Here is a 19,061-nt window from a genome sequence, read left to right as displayed (position 1 = left end):
AAAAAATATCAATTTATCACGTTTATTGTCCACTTACGCCGACTAGGAGTTGTTTTTTGAAAAAAATGACTTAAAATTCGTGATCAGCGACCTCAAAAACCGACAGTAAAATATTTTCAGTGTTTATAAATCGGTTTAAAATCGTAAAACTTGATTTTAATGTCATTTTAATCAAATTTGAAGCAAATTTTCACTTTTTGCGATTTTCTGCCTTTTCATCGCCGTATGGTGGGTTGAAATTTTTGTAAAAAAAAAATCAAAACATTGTTTTCGATGTATTTTTTCCCTTAGAATTCGATTCTGAAGTCAAACAAATAAAATTTTTCTTTATTTTTTTTTTTATTTAAAAAAAAACCATGAAAAAACCGTAAAAATGAGGTTTTTCGAGCAAAACCCCATAAAAAAGTAGCTGGACCCTACTTTTTTTTTGCAAATTCGGATTCAGCGTCGAAAAATACATAAGATTATATAGGTCTGGTTAATTGTACAGACACTTTTGTTTTTTTTGTGGGCCTGTGTAATTTAACCAATTCAAGGAATTGGAAAGCATTCAGAGAAATGCAAATAATTCAGAGGAACTTAATAAATTCAAGGAGTTCAGAGGATGTCAAGGTCTTCAAATTAATGCAAGGAATTCAAGGAGTTTAAACAAATTTAAATAATTAAGATAATGCAAGGAATTTAGAGAAATTCAGAGGAATTAAACATAGAAGGAATTGATGCAGAAATAAGTAGGTACGAGGCTGAACAAACAAAGGTGATTAAATCGAATATCGTTGAAACATGCAACGAGAATACATCGATGACAGGTGTCAGGACAAGACCAGATTGATAGTGATTCCTGCTTTCCGGTGTCAGAGTCCTTGTTCCAGTGACATAAATATCGGAAACCAATCGTGTGACTCAAATATGTTACTCAAATTTAAATTCCATCACAGGTGGTCTCGTAACATCAAATTAAAATCAGATCAAGCTTCCTCATTGATGCCATTTCATCAGAAAATCACTAAATTCTATTTCATTTCCATCCCCCTCCTGGGAAGCAAATGAAAAATAATGGATTCACTGCTCGGTTTCTGAAAGTAGTCAATGGAATAAAGTAGAAGCCAATAATGGAAGATCTCAGGCACTTTCTGGGCCAATGAATAAAGTATTGGGTTAAACAGAAACGAGGTGGTGGATATATATATTCTCGGATTCACACCAAGTCGAAATGCCAGAGGGTCTCGGTTGCACTTGAAGATCTTGCCGGCTGGGCTATTCTACTCAAGTAGTAGAAAACCTGGGACTACTCTTTCGCAAAAGATGTGGGAAAAAGAAGAAGAGGCCCACTTAAATTTACTTTAAGTGCCTCACTTTGAATTCCAGAGACGCTCAGGGTGTGGTTTCAACGCTTGCATTGAAATTGGTCACTTCTTTACCTAATTTTATACCTTTAGCTTATGCTTCCCTCCAGTGATAAATTATTCTGTTTTCACACCTGACTTTCTAACCCATTTTAGATTTTGCGTTTAAAATTACATCCTTTGTTTATGAATGCAATGAAGCGCGATAGGTTGCCTGTGAGCTGTCTGGGATGTAGAGTGTTGACAAATTTATAAGAGTTTTAATAATTCGATGGCTTATTGAATTCGCTGCCTTTTTTTAAGACCTTGGAGTTCCCCAAATTCAAATGATACCAAGTAATCAAATTTGACGGGGTTTATATAATTCAGAGGAATTTCACAAATCCAGAGGCAGAGGAATTCAGATAATACAAAGAATTCAAAGGAATTCAAAAAATTAATAAAACTTCAAGGAATTGAAAGAAATTTAACGAATTTAGAGAAATTCAATGAATTTAGAGGAATTCAAGTATCTCAGAGAAATGCATGAAATTCAACAAGTTCATAGGAATTTAAGGAATAAAATTGATTAATAGGCATTCAAGGAATTCAAGAAAATAATTGGAATTTCAGGAACTTCAAGGGGCTCAGAGGAATTTAAAGAATTTAAGAAATTTAGTAGGATTCAAGGAAATCAAAAAAGCAATTGTCATTCAAGGAATTCAAGGGTTTTAGAGAAATTCCAGGAATGCAAGAAATTATTTGGCATTCAAGGAATTTATGGGGATTTAAAAAATTTAAATAATTAAGATAATTCAGGGAATTCAGAGGAATTCAAAGATTTCACAGAAATTCAACGATCTCAAAGGAATTAAAGAAATTAAAGAAATTAATTGGTATTCAAAGAATTAAAAAGTTTCAGAGGAATTCAACAAATTAGTTGGCAATCAAGGAATTCAAAGGGGATTAAAAGAATTTAAATAATTAAGATAATTTAAGGAATTCAAGAAATTAATTGGCTTTTAAGGAACTTCAAGAGGTTCAGAGGCATTTAAAGAATTCAAGAAATTTATTAGGATTCAAAGAATTAAAAAAAGCAATTGCCATCCAAGGAATTATAGAATTCAGTCGGCATTCAAGGAATTCAAGGGTTTCAGAGAAATTCCAGGAATTCAAGAAATTATTTGGCATTCAAGGAATTTAAGAGGATTTTCAGAATTTAAATAATTAAGATAATTCAGAGAATTCAGAGGAATTCAAAGATTTCACAGAAATTCAACGATCTCAAAGGAAAGAAAGAAATTGAAGAAATTAATTGGTATTCAAAGAATTCAAAAGTTTCAGAGGAATTCAAAAAATTAGTGGGCATTCAAGGAATTCAAAGGGGATTAAAAAAAATTGAAATCATTAAGATAATTAAAGGAATTCAGAGGAATTTAAGAAATTAATTGGCATTTAAGGAATTTCAAGGGACTCAGAGGTATTCAAAGAATTCAAGAAATTTATTGGTCTTCAAGGAATTCAAGAAATCAACCGGCATTCAAGGAATTCAAGAAACGAATCGGCATCAAAGGAATGTAAGGGGTTAAGAGAAATTCCAGGAATTCAAGAAGTTATTTGGGATTCAAGGAATTTAAGAGGATTTAAAGAATTTAAATAATTAAGATAATTCAGAGAATTCAGAGGAATTCAGAGGAATTCAAAGATTTCACAGAAATTCAATGATCTCAAAGGAATTAAAGAAGCTAAAGAAATTAATTGGTACTCAAATAATTTAAAAGGTTCAGAAGAATTAAAACAATTAGGTAACATTCAAGGAATTCAAAGGGGATTTGAAGAATTTAAATAATTAAGATAATTTAAGGAATTCAGAGGAATTCAAGAAATTAATTGGCTTTTAAGGAACTTCAAGAAGCTCAGAGGCATCTAAAGAATTCATGAAATTTATTAGGATTCAAAGAATTCAAAAAAGCAAAGGTCATCCAAGGAATTCTAGAATTCAATTGGCATTCAAGGAATTCAAGGTTTCAGAGAAATTTCAGGAATTCAAGAAATTATTTGGCATTCAAGGAATTTAAGGGGATTTAAAGAATTTAAATAATTAAGATAATTCAGAGAATTCAGAGGAATTCAAAGATTTCACAGAAATTCAACGATCTAAAAGGAATTAAAGAAAGTAAAAAAAATAATTGGTATTCAAAGAATTCAAAAGTTTCAGAGGAATTCAACAAATTAGTGGGCATTCAAGGAATTCAAAGGGGATTAAAAAAAATTGAAATCATTAAGATAATTAAAGGAATTCAGAGGAATTTAAGAAATTAATTGGCATTTGAGGGATGTCAAGGGGCTCAGAGGAATTCAAAGAATTCCAAGATATTTATTGGTCGTCAAGGAATTCAAAAGATCAATAGTCATCCAAGGAATTCAAGAAATCAATCGGCATTCAAGGGATTCAAGGGGTTCAGATAAATTTAAAGAATTCAAGGAATAATTTGACATTCAAGGAATTCAAGAAAGTAATTGTGATTTTAAGAATTCAAGGAGTTCAGATGAATTCAATAAATTGAGGCGAATTTAATGAATTTAGAAAAATTCAATTGATTCATAGAAAATCAGTTGATTAAAGGGATTCAATTAAATCAGAGGAGTTTAGTTAATTAGGGGGATTTCAATGAGCTCAGAGGAATCTAAGAAATTCGAAGAGTTCAGAGGAATTCAAGAAATTGATTGATACATTTGAGTAATTCAGAGTAATGCGATAAATTTAGAAATATTGCAATGAAATAAGAGTAAAACAGGGAGTTTAGGGAAATTGAAGGAATTCCCATAATTATGGAAATTCGGAAGAATTTAAGGAATTTAAGAAATTAATTTTCCTTAAGGAATTCAAAGGGTTAAGGGGAATTTAAAGAATTTAAGAAATTAAATGATATTCAAGGAATTCAAAGGAATTGCAGAGATTAAAAACCATTAACTGTCCTTCAAAGAATTCCGAGGAATTCAAAGAATTCAAAAGGTTCCGAGAAATTCAAGGAATTCAACGAGTTCACAGAAACTCAAGGAATTCAAAGGAATTGAAGGAATTGAAGAAATTAAAGAAATTAAGAAATTTAAATAATTAAGACAATTTAAGAAATTCAGAGGAATTCAAAGAATTTAAGAAATTAATTAATATTCAAGAAATTCAGGAAAATAATTTTCATTAATGGAATTCAAGGGGTTCAGACGAATTCAATAAATGCAGGAGAATTTAATGAATTTAGAGAAATTCAATTGATTTAGATAAATTCATATATTTAAAGGGATACAATTAATTCAGAGGTATTCAATGCATTTATATTTTGAGGAATTCATTGAACACAATAGAATCTAAGAAATTCAAGAAGATCAGAGAATTTAAAAGAATTCAAGAAATTAATGTTTAAGGAATTCAAGAAATTGACACATTTAGGTAATTCATAGGAATTCGATAAATTTAGAAATATTGTAATGAAATTAGAGAAAATCAGGGAGTTTAGAAAAATTGAAGGAATTTCTATAATTAGGAAAATTCAGAGGAATTTAAGGAGATCTAATAATTTAAAGAAATTGTACATCAAGGAGTTTAGAAGAATAAAAAGAAATTAAGATAAATAGAGAAATTAAAAAAGTGGCACTCAAGGAATACCAAGGAATTCAAGTAGTGCAGAGGAACTCAATCAATTCAGAAAAAATATTTCATACGAAAGTATGTAAGGAATTTAAGAAGTTAATTGGCATTTAAGGAATTCAAGGGTTTCAGGGGAATTTAAAGAATTCAGGAATTTAAATGGCATTCAAGGAATTCAAAGAGTTCAGAGAAATATAATGAATGAAAATGAATTTAAGAAATTAAAGAAATTAATTGGTATTCAAATAATTCAAAAGGTTAAGAGAAATTCAAGGAATTCAGAGGAATTCAAAGAGTTGACAGAAATTCAAAGGAATGAAAGAAATTAAAGAAATGAATTGGTATTCAAGGAATTCAAGGGGTTCAGAGAAATTCTAGATCTTTCAAGAAGTTCACTGGCATTAAGAGAAATAAAGGAGATGAAAATAATTAAAATAATTAAATTAATTCCAGGAATTCAGAGTAATTCAAAGAATTTAAGAAATTAATTGACATTCAAGGAATTCTAAAAAATAAAGAAATTAATTGGAATTAAAATTTTTCAAAAGGTGCAGAGAAATTCAAGAAATTCAAGAAGTTAGTTGGTATTCAAAGAATTCAAGGAGATAAGAAGAATTTAAATAATTAAGATAATTGAAGGAATTCAGAGTAATTCTATTAACTCAGAGAAGTTTAATAATTTCAGAGGAATTCAAGAAATTCAATGAATTAAAGAAATTATGTGGCATTCAAGGAATTAAGAGGAATTCCATTAATTCAGGGGAACTAAAGAAATTTAAGAAACTATTTCACATTAAAGGAATTCCAGGGATTCAGTGGAATTCAAGAAGTGAATAGGCATTCGAGGAATTCAAAGAGTTCCGATACTTTAAAGGAATTCCAAGGATTTTAAATAGATGTAGGGGTTCAAGGATTTTAGAAGAATTTAAATATTTAAGTAAATTTAAGCAATTAAATTCAAGAAATTAATTGTCTATCCGGAAATTCTGAAGAATTTAATGAATTAAACTGAAGTCAAGGAATTTAACAAAATAATTTTCATTCAAGGTCTTTAAGAAATTAATTAGCATTCCAATAATTCAAGGGGTTTAGTTTAATTGAAGGAATTCAAGAAAATAATTAGCATGCAAAGAATTCAAGGAATTCATATAATTCAAAGAAATAATACGAATTCAACGAATCCAATTAAAGAAATTAATTGACCTTCGGCAAATTCTCAGGAATTCAATTAACTCACAGGGATTTCAAGAATACAAAGAAATTGAATGAATTCAGAGGAATTCAATAAATTGATACGAATTCAACAAAATAATTGGCATTCATAGAATTAAAAAAATTAGCAATTAAAGAGTTTTGATCATTAAAAGAAATACTACGAATTCAAGGAATTCTACAAATTTAAAGAATTGATATGCATTCGAAGAGTGCTAGAAATTCAAGGAGTTCACAAGAATTTGAATAATTGGGATAACTCATAGAATTCAGAGGAATTCAAGAAATTAATTGTCATTGAAGGAATTCAAGGGATTTAGAGAAATTCAAGGAATTTAAGAAACTTAAAAATAATGTAACTAAATCAGATGAAAGCAGGGCGTTTAGGAGAATTCAAAGAATTCAGATAATTCAGGAATTCCAAGGATTACAAAATAATGCAAAGAATGTAGAGAAATTTAAATAATTTAAGGAGTTCAGAGGAATTTAAGGAATTTCAGGAATTCAGGAAATTGATAGTAATGTGCATAATTCAAGGAAGTTACAGGAATTCGAGAAATTCCAATAATTTATGAAATTTCAAAGACTTCCGAAATAATGCAAGGAAATAAGAGGAATTCAGAGATTTTTGAAAAATTCATGGAATTAAGATAATTCAGAGTAATCCCTGCAATGCAAATGAGTTATAGGAATTTGAAATAATTCAAGAAGTGTAGAAGAATTCAAGGAGATAGATGCAATACATGCCTTAAGATACATTCAAATAATTTAGATTGTTTAAGGGGTTGAAAGGAATTAAAGGAGTTCAAGGAATTCCAAGAATGCGAGGATTTCAAAGAATTTCTAGGAAATTTCTAGGATCTTCTAGGAATTCAGATAATTCAGGGAATTCAGAGAAATTTAAAGAAATTTGAAGAATTGAGAGGAATTAGGGGATTCCATCAATTTAAGTAATTTAAAAGACTTCAAAATAATTCAGAAGTTTCCCAGGAATTTAATAGAGTTAAAAAGAGTTCAAAAGATTTTAAAAGCATTCCAAACAATTCAAAAGTATTTAAAGAAATTAAACTTGAATTCAAAAGAATTAGTTTAGACAAAGAACACCAGAGCCGAGTGGTCGTTTTAGACGTACCTCTGAGAGAGGTTTATTTTAGCAAGAAGGTATTGAATTTCTTGAAAAGAATTAAAAACTTATTGAAACAAGGTGACTTTTATGGCCGAACAAAAGCTTGAAAGAAGGAAATTAAACTAGAGAAATTGCTTCGCGGAAGGAAGGAAAAGGACAGGAAGAACAAAAAAAAAGACAAAGGAGAAGAAGAGAAAGAAAAGGCGAACTATGAAGAACGTAAAAGCGTAACGAGGTAGCCACAGGAAGCAATTATCTTATGATATCGCTGCTTATATGAAGCGTGGGGGTTCTTTTAATAAGTTTCTCGGATGGATGAGTTGACTCAAACTGACGAGGTTCATGAACAAGACTGAGAATTTATTTCAATTATAATAAACGTATTCAAATCAAATTTTTTATTTGGAATTCTTCCAAATTCCTTGACTTCCTTGTACTCTTCTGAAGCCCTTGGAATTCCTTGAATTCCTCTGAATTCCTTGAATTATTCGAATTTCTAGAATTCTTCTGAGCCAATTGAATTCCTTTGAATGCCTTGCAATATTTTGAAGTCTTTGGAATTCCTCTGAACATCTTGGAATTGTTTGATTTCGCGGAATAACTTAAATTGTTCTCAGCTCCCTGAATTAATATGATTTCCTTGTATTATTTTGAATTCCTTGTATTTTTCTGAATTCTACTGAATTCCGTGAATGATTTAACTGATTCAAATTCATTAAAATTCTTTAAACTTCTCTATTAACAATAGGGTTTTAATATTTTAGCATTTAATATCGATTTTGCGAAACAGTCTTCAAAATGAAATGTTTTTAGGAGCTTGGCATTTCAATAAAATGAAAGAGCACGAAAGAGCATGCCACTCTTCCTATAAAATTCTCCCCGTGAATTTTCTAGGATATCATTGGCGTACCGTATGGCATTTACGATCTTGGTTTTACGTCCTGGTGATTTTTATGAACGAAGCTTTTAGACGAAAATTTGGCTACACGTGGAAACAAAATTACCATAAAAAGATTTTAGATTTATAAAACAAAAGCCAAATTATTTAAAGTAGGCGAAGTTCGTCCACAGAAAGGGTTTCGTAGTATGTTTAAATACTGTAAAGGAATTAAGTGGAATTCAAGGAATTCAGAGGAATTTGGAGGATTATTTGGAATTCAAGGAATTCAGAAAAATTTAAGTAATTCAAACAAATTCCAAGGTATTCAAAAAAATTAATGGAATTCAGAAAAATTCAAGAATTCAGAAGAATTGAAGGATTTTAGAACAATTTAAGGAATTCAAAAGTATTAAAGGAATACAGAGCAATTCAAAGAATTCATGGAAATTTAAGGAGTTTATGAAGATTCAAGGAATTCATAGGAAGTCAGGGAATTCATAGGAATTGAAAAGATTCTAAAGACTTCATAAGAATACAAGGAAATCAGAAAAATTAAGGGACTTTAAAATAATTAGAGGAGATATGATAATCATGGAAATTTAGAGAATTCAAGAAATACAGAGAAATTAATATGATTCCACAGGAATTGATGAAATTCAAATGAATTCATATGAATTAAAGGAAATTATAGGAATTGAAGAGATTGATAGGAAATGAAGGTAATCATAAAAATTTAACGAGTTCTAAGGAATTGAAGGGATGTATAGAAATTCGCAGGATTAATAGGAATTCAAAAAATTCAAAGGAATTCCAAAGACTACAGAAGAATGCAAGTATATCAGAGAAATTCAAGAAGTTCAGACAACTCAGAGTAGTTCCAAAAACTTTATGATAATGTGTGGAATTCAGAGAAATTTGAGGAGTTCAGAATAATTAAAATAGTTTGGAAAAATCAAAGAATTCAGAGGAATTAACAAAATTAATACAATTTCAAAGAATTTTGTAGGGATTAAACGAATTCAAAGAAATGTAAGAATCCAGAGGAATTTAGAGGTATTGAAGAAATTCCGATAAAATTAAAGAATTTAGAGGAATTCCTTGAATTCAAAGGGATTTAATGAATGCAACGCAATTAAATGAATTCAAAGGAATTTAGATAAATTCAAGGAACTTCAGGAATATAAAAGAAATGGAAGGAATTCGAAATAATTCAAGAAATTAAGAAGAATTTAAATAATTCAGAAGAATTTCAATGGACTTAGGGGAATTTAGAGTCAATACACGAATTCAGAGGAATTAAGTGGAATTCAGCGAAATTCAAAGGAATTCAGATGAATTCAAGGATCACAAGGAATTCAGTTAAAATTCAAGTAAATCAGAGGAATCCAAAGAATTCTTAGGCATTCTGAGGGACTTAGAGGAATACAGAGGAGTTAAAGAAATTCTTAGGGATTTAATGAATCTAGAAGAATTCGAGGAATTCAGAGGAATTTAGAAGGAATCAAGACATTCAGAAGAATTAAGTAGAATTCAAGGAATTCAGAGAATTTCAGGGATATTTAAGGAATTCAAATGGATGCAAAGGAAATGAAGGAATTTAAGGAAATCAAAAAAAAAAAAAAAATTCAGAGGGACTTGGAATACATAGGAATTCAAGCAATTCAGAGGAATTTAAAGAATTCTAAGGAGTTCAGAGGAATTAAGAGGAATTAAACAAATTCATGAGGATTCACGCAATTTAGAGTAATTCAAGGATTTTGGAGTAATTCAAGGATTTCAGAGTAATTGAAAGAATTCAGAGAAATTCAGAGAGATTTAGAGGAATTCATGAAATTCAGAGGATTTTAAGGAATTTAGAGGGAATCAAGGAATTCAGAGGAATTAAGTGGAATTTAAGGAATTAAGTGGAATTGAAGGAATTAGGAGGAATTTAGCGAAATTTAAGGAATTCAAATGGATTCAAGGAACTGAAGAGGTCTAAGGAAATCCGAGAAATTCAAGAAATTCAGAGAAATTGTAAGAATAAATAGAAATCCAGAGGATTTTAACGTAATTAATAGGAATTCAATCAATTCAGAGTGATTCAAGGTATTCAGTAGGATTCAAGGAATTCCACGGTATTCGAAGGAATTCAATGGAATTCATGGAATTGAATGAAATTCAAAAAATTTAACGGAATTCAAGGAATTCAGATGAATTAAGGAACTCAACAAATTCCGAGTAATTCAAAGAAATTAATAAAATTTTATGAAATTTAAAAGGATATAAGAAATTCAGAGAAGTACAAGAATTCAGAGCAATTCAAGGAATTGGGAAGAATGTCTTTAATTCAGAGGGATTCAAGGAATTCAGACGGATTCAAGGAATTCAATGAAATTCAATAAATTCTAGGAATTCATTGGGTCCAAAGAATTCAATGGAATTCACGGAATTTAACGGAATTCAAGGAATTTAGAGAACTTCAGATGAGGTCATGTAACTTAAAAAGTTCCTAGTAAGTCAAGGAATTTCCTGTAATTAAAGAAATTCAGAGGAATATAAAGAAATTAATAAAATTTCAAGAAATTTGAACGGATTTAAGAAATTCAGAAAAGTGCAATAATTCAGAGGCATTTAGAGGATTTAAAGAAATTCAGAGAAGATCAACGAATTTAGAGAAATTCCTTTAATTCAGTGGTATTCAAGGAATTCAGTGGGATTTGAGCAATTCCACGGCATTCAGGAAATGCAATGGAATTCATGAAATTTAACGAAATTAAAAATATGCAATGGAATTCAAGAAACACAACAAATTCCGAGTAATTAAAAGAAAATAATATTTCATGAAATTTGAAGAGATATAAGAAATTCAGCGAATTTCAAGAATTTAGAGGATTTCAAAGGAATTCAAGAAATTCAGAGAAATTATTAAAATTCCAAGTCATTCGAACGGATTCAAGAAATTCAGAGTAATTTAAGGAATTTGCAAGAATTTTTTTAATTCAGTGGGATTCAAGCAATTCAACGGCATTCAAGAAATTCAGAGAAATTCAGATGAATTGAAGGAGCTGAAGAAATTCTGAGTAAGTCACGGAATTTTGAGTAATTCAAGAAATTCTGAGGAATTCAAAGAGATTAATAAAATTTCAAAGAATTTGAAGGGATTTAAGGAATTTGAAGGGATTCAAGTAATTGAATGGCATTCAAGGAATTTAATGGTATTCAAAGAATTTAATAGACTTCAAGGAATTCAGAGGAATTTAGAGTTCAAGGAACTCCAAAAATTACGAGAAATTAAATTTTAATGAATTTAAAGGGATTCAAGGAATTCAGTCAAAGGAAAAATTCTGAGAAGTTAAGAGGCATTCAAGAAATTCAGGGAAATTTCAGGATTTAAAAGGAATTCATTGAATTCAAAGGGATTCGAAGAATTCAATTGGGTGCAAGGAATTCAGTGTGATTCAAGGAACATAACGGCTTTTAAGGAATTCAAGAAATTTAACGGAATTCAAGGAATTTAGAGGACCTTATATGAGTTCATGAAATTAAAAAAATTCTGAGTAATTTAAGTAGTTTCGAGTAAATCCAGAAATTCAGATAGATTCAAAGACTGTCCCAAGGGATCGTTATCACCCAATGGTTATATAGGGTTCCGAGAGATAGGCGAGCTGCTGAGTGATAAGTTAAGTCTCGCGGTAATGATGCCAATGTTGGCACCCTGCGCTACTGCGCTTGCGTCAGATCTGCGCGCTGGTTGGCCGCACTTGGCGCACGATTCGAAATTTCTTTAAAAAACGTTTCTTGTAATTTAAGTGAATAATTATTTAAATATATACAAGAATATATACAAATTATGTAACTTTTGATTCCCGGAATACAAAAATTATAACACATATATTGTATAAATAACAGTTTATAAGCGTCGTTTTGACACGTCTCACTCGAAAAGAACAATATTCTGAGCTGAAATTTGTTTAGGAATAATTCAAATATTATTATTATTTTCTTCAATTAACTTCTATATATTAAGTTGCTAAAATATTATATGGTAATTCAAAAAATGTATCTATTAAAAAATGTTTTGTGAAATATAAGTCAGTGTTTGAGATTCAATACAAATTAACTGTTATTTATCAAATATATGTGTTATAAACTTGTTTCTTGTCTGAACTCAAAAGTTATACAATTTGTATACATTATTGTGCATATTTTAATAATTGTTTATTCAAATTATAAGAATTCCTTTTTAATGTAATTTTGAATCGCGCGCCCAGTGTAGCTAACCAGCGCTCAGCCCCAACGCAAGCGCAGTAGTACAGGATGCCAACATTGCAGAGCTGCCAGATCGAGCCTGGAATTTACCCCCACCATACCTATCGTTTGGGAGCCGCAAAACAGAAGGTGCATGATTACCACTGTGACTTCGTGTGTAAGCCGAAAATGCACGATTCGACTTGGGTTCCCTGCTGTACGATGATTGTCGATCTGAAAGCTTCGGAAGACTTCGGTGGTCTTCTATTTATATCTCGATCCCCATTTGAAATAATTAATTTATTATTATTATTATTATTATTATTATTAAGTTTTTATAAATAAACTTCCAAGTTTACAATTTTAAATGTGAAGACTTGTATCCCATCGATTTGAAAATTATTTTTATGGAATAGTTGAAAATTTTTGAAAATAAAAAGTTGAAAGCTCTGAATTTTTATTGATTTTATTTTCAAAACTCTAATCTACAAACATTTTAATATTTAACGTTTTGAAACTCTTCTTCTTTTTAATTTCAATTTGAAGCTTCACAAAATTTCAAAAGATTTGTAAGGATTTTAAATATTTGAGGATGTTTTGAAAGATGTCTAAGAATTTTCAATTTATTTTTGCTATTTATAGGAATTTCAAAGAATTAAAAAATGTTTAGAGGGCTTATTTTTAAAAATTCCAAAGTAACTTAGAAATCCTAAAAAAAAGTCCGAGGTATTTCAAAAGATTTTGAAGGTTTCAAAATACTTGAGAGCATTTAAAAAGATTCCAAGGAATTTTCATTGATTACAGTAATTTAATATGATATTTTGAAGAATTTTCAAAATTTCAAGGAATTTTCAAAAGCTTAAAAAAATGTCAAGAAATTTCAAAAGATTTTTAATATTTGTGAATGTTTGAAAAGATGTCAAGTAATTTTCAATTTGTTTTTTTAATTTCAAGGAATTTCAAAGAATTTTAACAATTTTCGCAGAGTTATTTCAAAAAATTCCAAAGCACTTTAGAAATCTTTAAAAGGTGTGAAGGTATTTGAAAAGATTTTGAAGGTTTTAAAATACTTGAGAGTATTTAAAAACGTTCCAAAAAATTTTTAATTGAGCACAGTAATTTAATATGAGATTCTAAAGGATTTGAAATATTTCAGGGTATTTTCTAAATTTCAAGGAATTTTCAAGAGCTTTAAAAAAATTCAAGAGATTTCAACAGATTTTTAAGGATTTTGAATATTTGGGGATGTTTAAAAAGATTTCACTAAATTTTCAATATATTTTTAAAAATTAAAGGAATTTCAAAGAATTTTAATAATTATATCAAGGTTGTTTAAAAAACTTCAAATTACCTTAAAAATCTTTAAAAGATGTCAAGATTTTTCAAAAGATTTTGAAGGTTTCGAAATATTTGAGAGTATGTTAAAAGGTTTTAAGGAATTTTCAATTTAGTACAGTAATTTAATATGAGATTTTAAGGGATTTGATACATCTTAGTACATTTTACTAGATTCTAAGGAATTTTCAATTGATTTCAATTATTTAGTATGTGATTTTAAAGGATTTAAATTATTTTAAGGTATTTTTAAAATTTGCGAGGAACTTTCAAGAGCTTTGAAAAATTTCAAGAGATTTTAAAGGATTTTAAATATTGTAGGATGTTTCAAATCATTTCAAGGAATTTTCAATTAATTTCAATAATTTAAAGCACTTTCAAAGAATTCCAACTATTTTTTTCAATTTTTCTGGTTGAAAGTGGAACTACTTTGTTAAAAATTTAGTTGTTTTTTTTTGGTTGACAATTTATCAAATTAGTTGAAAAATTTCTTTTCTGAAAATTTAAATATTTTGCATAATTTTTTTTGTTTATTTTGGTTTAAAAATTAATTTCTTTTAACTACAAGAAAATTCAGCTTCTTATTCAAATTTTTTTTCAAAAAACTAATTGTCTTAGTAAAAAGTTTAACTATTTCTATTAAAAGTTAGTCAACTATTAATTAAAATTAATGTTATATTTTATAATTATAATATTAACATTAATAATATATACAGTAGTAATAATATTCATACTATATACACCTGAAAAACATAACCTCAAAATCGACTCATGCATGAAATGAAGAATCACGCGAAACACAAAATTCGCCAATTTCTTCCATGTCTTTCAAATGGGGATCGAGATATAAATAGAAGACCACCGAAGCCTTCCGAATCTTTCAGATCGACAATCATCGTACAGCAGGGAACCGAAGTCAAGACGGCTCCCAAACGGTAGGTAAGGTGGGGATAAATTCCAGGCTCGATCTGGCAGCTCTGCAACATTGGCATCATTGTCTCGTGGGATAGCTTAGGTCTCGAAGGGTGGGGTTAGGGTCCCAAATAATAGGTTGGGTTCTAAGCGTCGGGTTTAGGGCGTGCCGAGGGATAAGTGGGCCCGGCATTGTGTTCCCGTGGGATATTCTGGATTCCGAGGGATATATGGGGGTGGGACGTGAAATCAAGTTTAGTTGAGACGTTGAGTCCCGAGTAATGGATTGGGTTCCGAGGGACAGAATAGGATCGAGTGATACGTAAGGTCCCAAGGATAGGCTAGGTTCTGAGGGAGAAGTGGAATCCCGAGTGTTGGGTGGGACTTATAGGATAACAGGGATCCCGGGGTATCAAATGATGATTAAGATCCCGTGGGATAGTTTAGGTCCAGAGGATAGGCTAGGTTCTGAGGGAGAAGTGGAATCCCGAGTGTTGGGTGGGACTTATAGGATAACAGGGATCCCGGGGTATCAAATGATGATTAAGATCCCGTGGGATAGTTTAAGTTCCGAGTAATAGGTTAGGTTCCGAGGGATAAAGTAGGTTCTAGTGATACGTCAGGTCCCGAGGGTAGGCTAGGTTTAGAGGGATAAGTGGGACTTCGAGTGTTGGGTGGGACTTACAGGACTGAAACTAAGCTCCTTACATAGAGGCTACTCTCTCCTAAAATAAAAAATGATTGATCGTGAAATAAGTGATTACTGACCTTAGTAAAGTCCCAAGGGTAGTTTGCCTTATCATGCAGCATTGCAGAAGAGGAGTCAAGCAGCTGATTTCATCATGAAATGGTTTTCCGAAGCCTCGACCATGGTCGACGTGCAAAGGAAACGTGTCGTTTCCGAAGATCTTGAAAGTTTCGTAGTGATGTCTGTCCATGTTTCCCATGAGGAAATCCAGAACAGCCATGTCCATTAGATCCAAAAGTCTGTGGCCTTCGTTGTAGGGTGGAATCTCTTTAATTAGCGAACAGTAGTCGGAGTCTAAAATTCAAGAGCACAAGATGGTTTTACCATTTTTATCTAAGATTATCATGGAAGTTTTGCTTTTTTGCAGTTTTCCTCTCCCTTGGCCAAAAATCCAATCTGATGAAAGTCCAATCTTCGAATAAAAATCCGGAAGGGGATTTTAGAGATTGGAAAACCCACAGGGTTGACTTTCATTCAGAATTTAATCTAGTAAGTTTTTTGGATTCAGCAGATTGGAAGGTTTCGAATATTAACTTGAACAAATTTGATTAAAAAACTGGAGACTTGCCTTCTTCCCATTGAGCTTTTCTGCGTTTATGATAACTCCTCCTCCAAGGATGTCGCCAGACTTTTCTGCTGGCCACTTCCTTATCAGGTAGAAAAGCGGCGAAGCTGCCCTCCAGCAAATCCGGATTGCCACAGACTGCATGAGAGGTATCGCAGTAGTAAGTACATCGACCATGCAGACAGAGATTGCCCGCTGGACTGATGAAAAACGTTTTCAGAATATCCCCAGTTGTAATTTGATAAATTTCTGTCGTCATGTTCAATCGCCTTCCAGTTACTGGCATGGCTCGGCGAAATCCCAGAAGTCTAGAAAACAATAAAAAAATGACTATTTAATGGTTTCTAAACTCCCTTTCCAATTAAAAAAACAGCTTTTGCATTTAAAAATAACACCGAAGGCAGTAGCTGAGTGCTGATTCACGACTCACCGAGAACAAGGACGTTAAGCTCAAAAGGGCAGGTTAGAGCTCGGATAGGTGGCCGTTTGTGATTATCGATTAGGGTTCATCCAGAAATTACGCAATGCTATTTGGTGTTAATTTTTCAACCAAATAGTTGCATTTTCAACTAACTAAACGAATTACTAAAAAAAAAGTTAAATAGTTAAATTTTCAATCAAAGAAATGACTTTTCAACGAAAATGATGAAACTTATATATAAAATTGGATTTTTAACGCAGTACATGGTTCAAAATTCAACCAGGTAGTTGAATTTTCTACCAAAAACGATACACTTTTCACAGAATAGTTGAATCCCCAACTTAAGAGATGTATTTTCAACTGAAATTTTAAATCTTGCACAAATAAACAATTATTTACAAAATTAATTAATTTTAAACTAAATATTATAATTTTCAGTTGAATCATTTCTTTCGTCAATAAAAAGAAACAATTTTTTAACGAAATTGTGCAACCTTTATTCGAAGAAAATAATTTTCAACTGAAAGTAGGAATTTTTTAATCAAAATGATTAATTTTCTACCCAAAATTTCAATTTTTAACAAATTACATTACTTTTTAATCGAATAGTTAAATTTTCAACTAAAAACGATTATTTATAAAGAAAAATTGAATCATTAAATTTACTGCTAAAAATATTATTTAACGAAAAATCTCTAAAATGGTTAGATTTTTATTTTAAAGCATAAGTCTGTAACCCAAATAGTTGAATTTTTTGATAAAACAGAAAAGGAATAGTGAAACTTTCAGTTAAAAAGGTTAATCTTCAACAAACAAACAAAAAATTTTCCATAAGATAGTTAAATTTTCAACTAAAAAAATTAATCTTCAACTAAAAAGAGAAATTTTTAACAGAAAAATATGAAAAATGTATAATTATAATAATAATTATTAAAATAATAAATAAAACAAAATCCTTCAACTTTGAGCATGTAGCTGAATTTTCTACCAAAGCAGATTAATTTTCAATTAAATCTTTGAATAATTAACCAAAAAGATGAGTTCATAAGAAAATACTTGATTAAAAAAAAAAAATCTTAAAATAAAATAATGAATTAAGAAAAAAAGAATTTGTAACAAAGTAATTCAACTTTTAACCAAGTAGTTGAATTTTCTACAAAACATACGAAGCCTCGACCCAAGATGAATTTTCAACAAAACAGATAAATTATCAAACAAAAAAAATATAAGCTTTCAAGTAAAATAATAAATATCAGGCCAAAACAAATCATTTAAATAAAAACAAATGAATTTTCAAACAAACAGGCGAATTTTAGGCTAAAAAATTAATTTTCAAAAACAATAATAAATGATTTTTCAATAAAATAATTAAATTTTCAGCGAAATAAATAAATTATTATCGAAAATTATGAATTACAACTAAGAAGATTAAATTTTTATAAAAAAGACGATATTTTATCAAAAAGAAGAATTTTTAGCATTATACATACATTTGAGATCAAACAGTTAAATTTTCAACAACAAAATATAAGCTCTTAGATAAAGATTGAATAATGACATTTTCTGTTAGAAAATAATTGTAAAAAATCGATAAAATAGTTAAATTTTTAAAAGCATCATGAATCTTTTACAAAAAAGACGAATTTTTAACAGAATAATTGAACTTTCAGTTAAAATAATAAATTATTGTTTAACAAAATAATTACATTTTCAGCAAAAGAAATAAACTCTTATCTAAAAATATTATTTGGAACCATTAAGATTAACTTTAAAAAAACGACATTTTACCCAAAAAGACAAATTTTTAACAAAACACATGCATTTTTTTATCAAACAGTTAAATTTTTTAACTAAAAAAGATCATTTTTTAGTCAAAAATTGAATAATTAAAATTTCTGTTAAAAAATTAATTACAAAAAATCGATGAAATAGTTCAATCTTTAACTAAAATTATGCATCTTTAACAAAAAGGCAAATTTTCAACAAAATAGTTGAATTTATAACTAAAAAAATTTATTTTCTCAATTTTCTACAAAGACGATTAATTTTCTACCAAAAGGATGTTATCTTAAAAAATTAATTGAAATTTGAACAAACAAACAGAAAGCAAACGTTGCCATTTTTGCCAAAAAGAATTAACTTTCAACAAAAAGCAGTTTAATTTTTAATCTAAAAATCTGAATTTTTAACAAAAAAGTTAATTTTGTACCATACTTGAAATCTTTACCAAAATTCTTGAGATACTAAAATATTAAGTCGGTCGATAACCGGCTACACCTTGAAGCTTTGGTTATCTACAGTTTACCACTCCCCTGACTAAATGTTCAAATGAATAGGGCAACTTATAATAAAAATCCGGCTTGCCAGCGGTCGGAAATTTTAGAGATTGAAAACCCCCACAGGATTGAGAACGTCAGACATCCCTTGGAGGGTTATAATGAGTGTTTGGGAATTTGAGGATTTTGGGAAAAGAGATTAAAATGGAGATGTATTATTCATTAGAAACCAGTCCAGTGGAATATTCATTAAAACAATCACTATTAATTAAATTCAATGTAAAGCTGGAAACATAATCCGATGAAAGCGATAAACAATTTTGTAAAATAATTTAAAAATTATCACTTTGTAGAAATTATTATTATTATTGTGAGGAGGAGG

At 29.8% G+C, this 19,061-nt stretch overlaps 1 protein-coding gene across 1 annotated transcript in view; it reads right to left on the bottom strand.

The window, feature by feature from the left end:
- The window catches only part of LOC117171647 (extracellular serine/threonine protein CG31145), a 246,669-nt gene that overhangs the window by 9,229 nt on the left and 218,379 nt on the right, over positions 1 to 19,061 (bottom strand). The window contains exons 5-6 of the mRNA XM_033359143.1: positions 15,986 to 16,290; positions 15,438 to 15,711 (exon numbers count right to left, since the gene is read on the bottom strand). Coding sequence (XP_033215034.1) covers positions 15,438 to 15,711; positions 15,986 to 16,290 — 579 coding nt within the window. The remainder of the gene's footprint in view (positions 1 to 15,437; positions 15,712 to 15,985; positions 16,291 to 19,061) is intronic.

The sequence above is a fragment of the Belonocnema kinseyi genome, chromosome 4 (assembly GCF_010883055.1).
Source record: "Belonocnema kinseyi isolate 2016_QV_RU_SX_M_011 chromosome 4, B_treatae_v1, whole genome shotgun sequence".
Lineage (NCBI taxonomy): Eukaryota > Metazoa > Arthropoda > Insecta > Hymenoptera > Cynipidae > Belonocnema > Belonocnema kinseyi.
The sequence above is the reverse complement of the archived record's forward strand: the minus strand, read 5'-3'. Positions and strand labels throughout refer to the sequence as shown.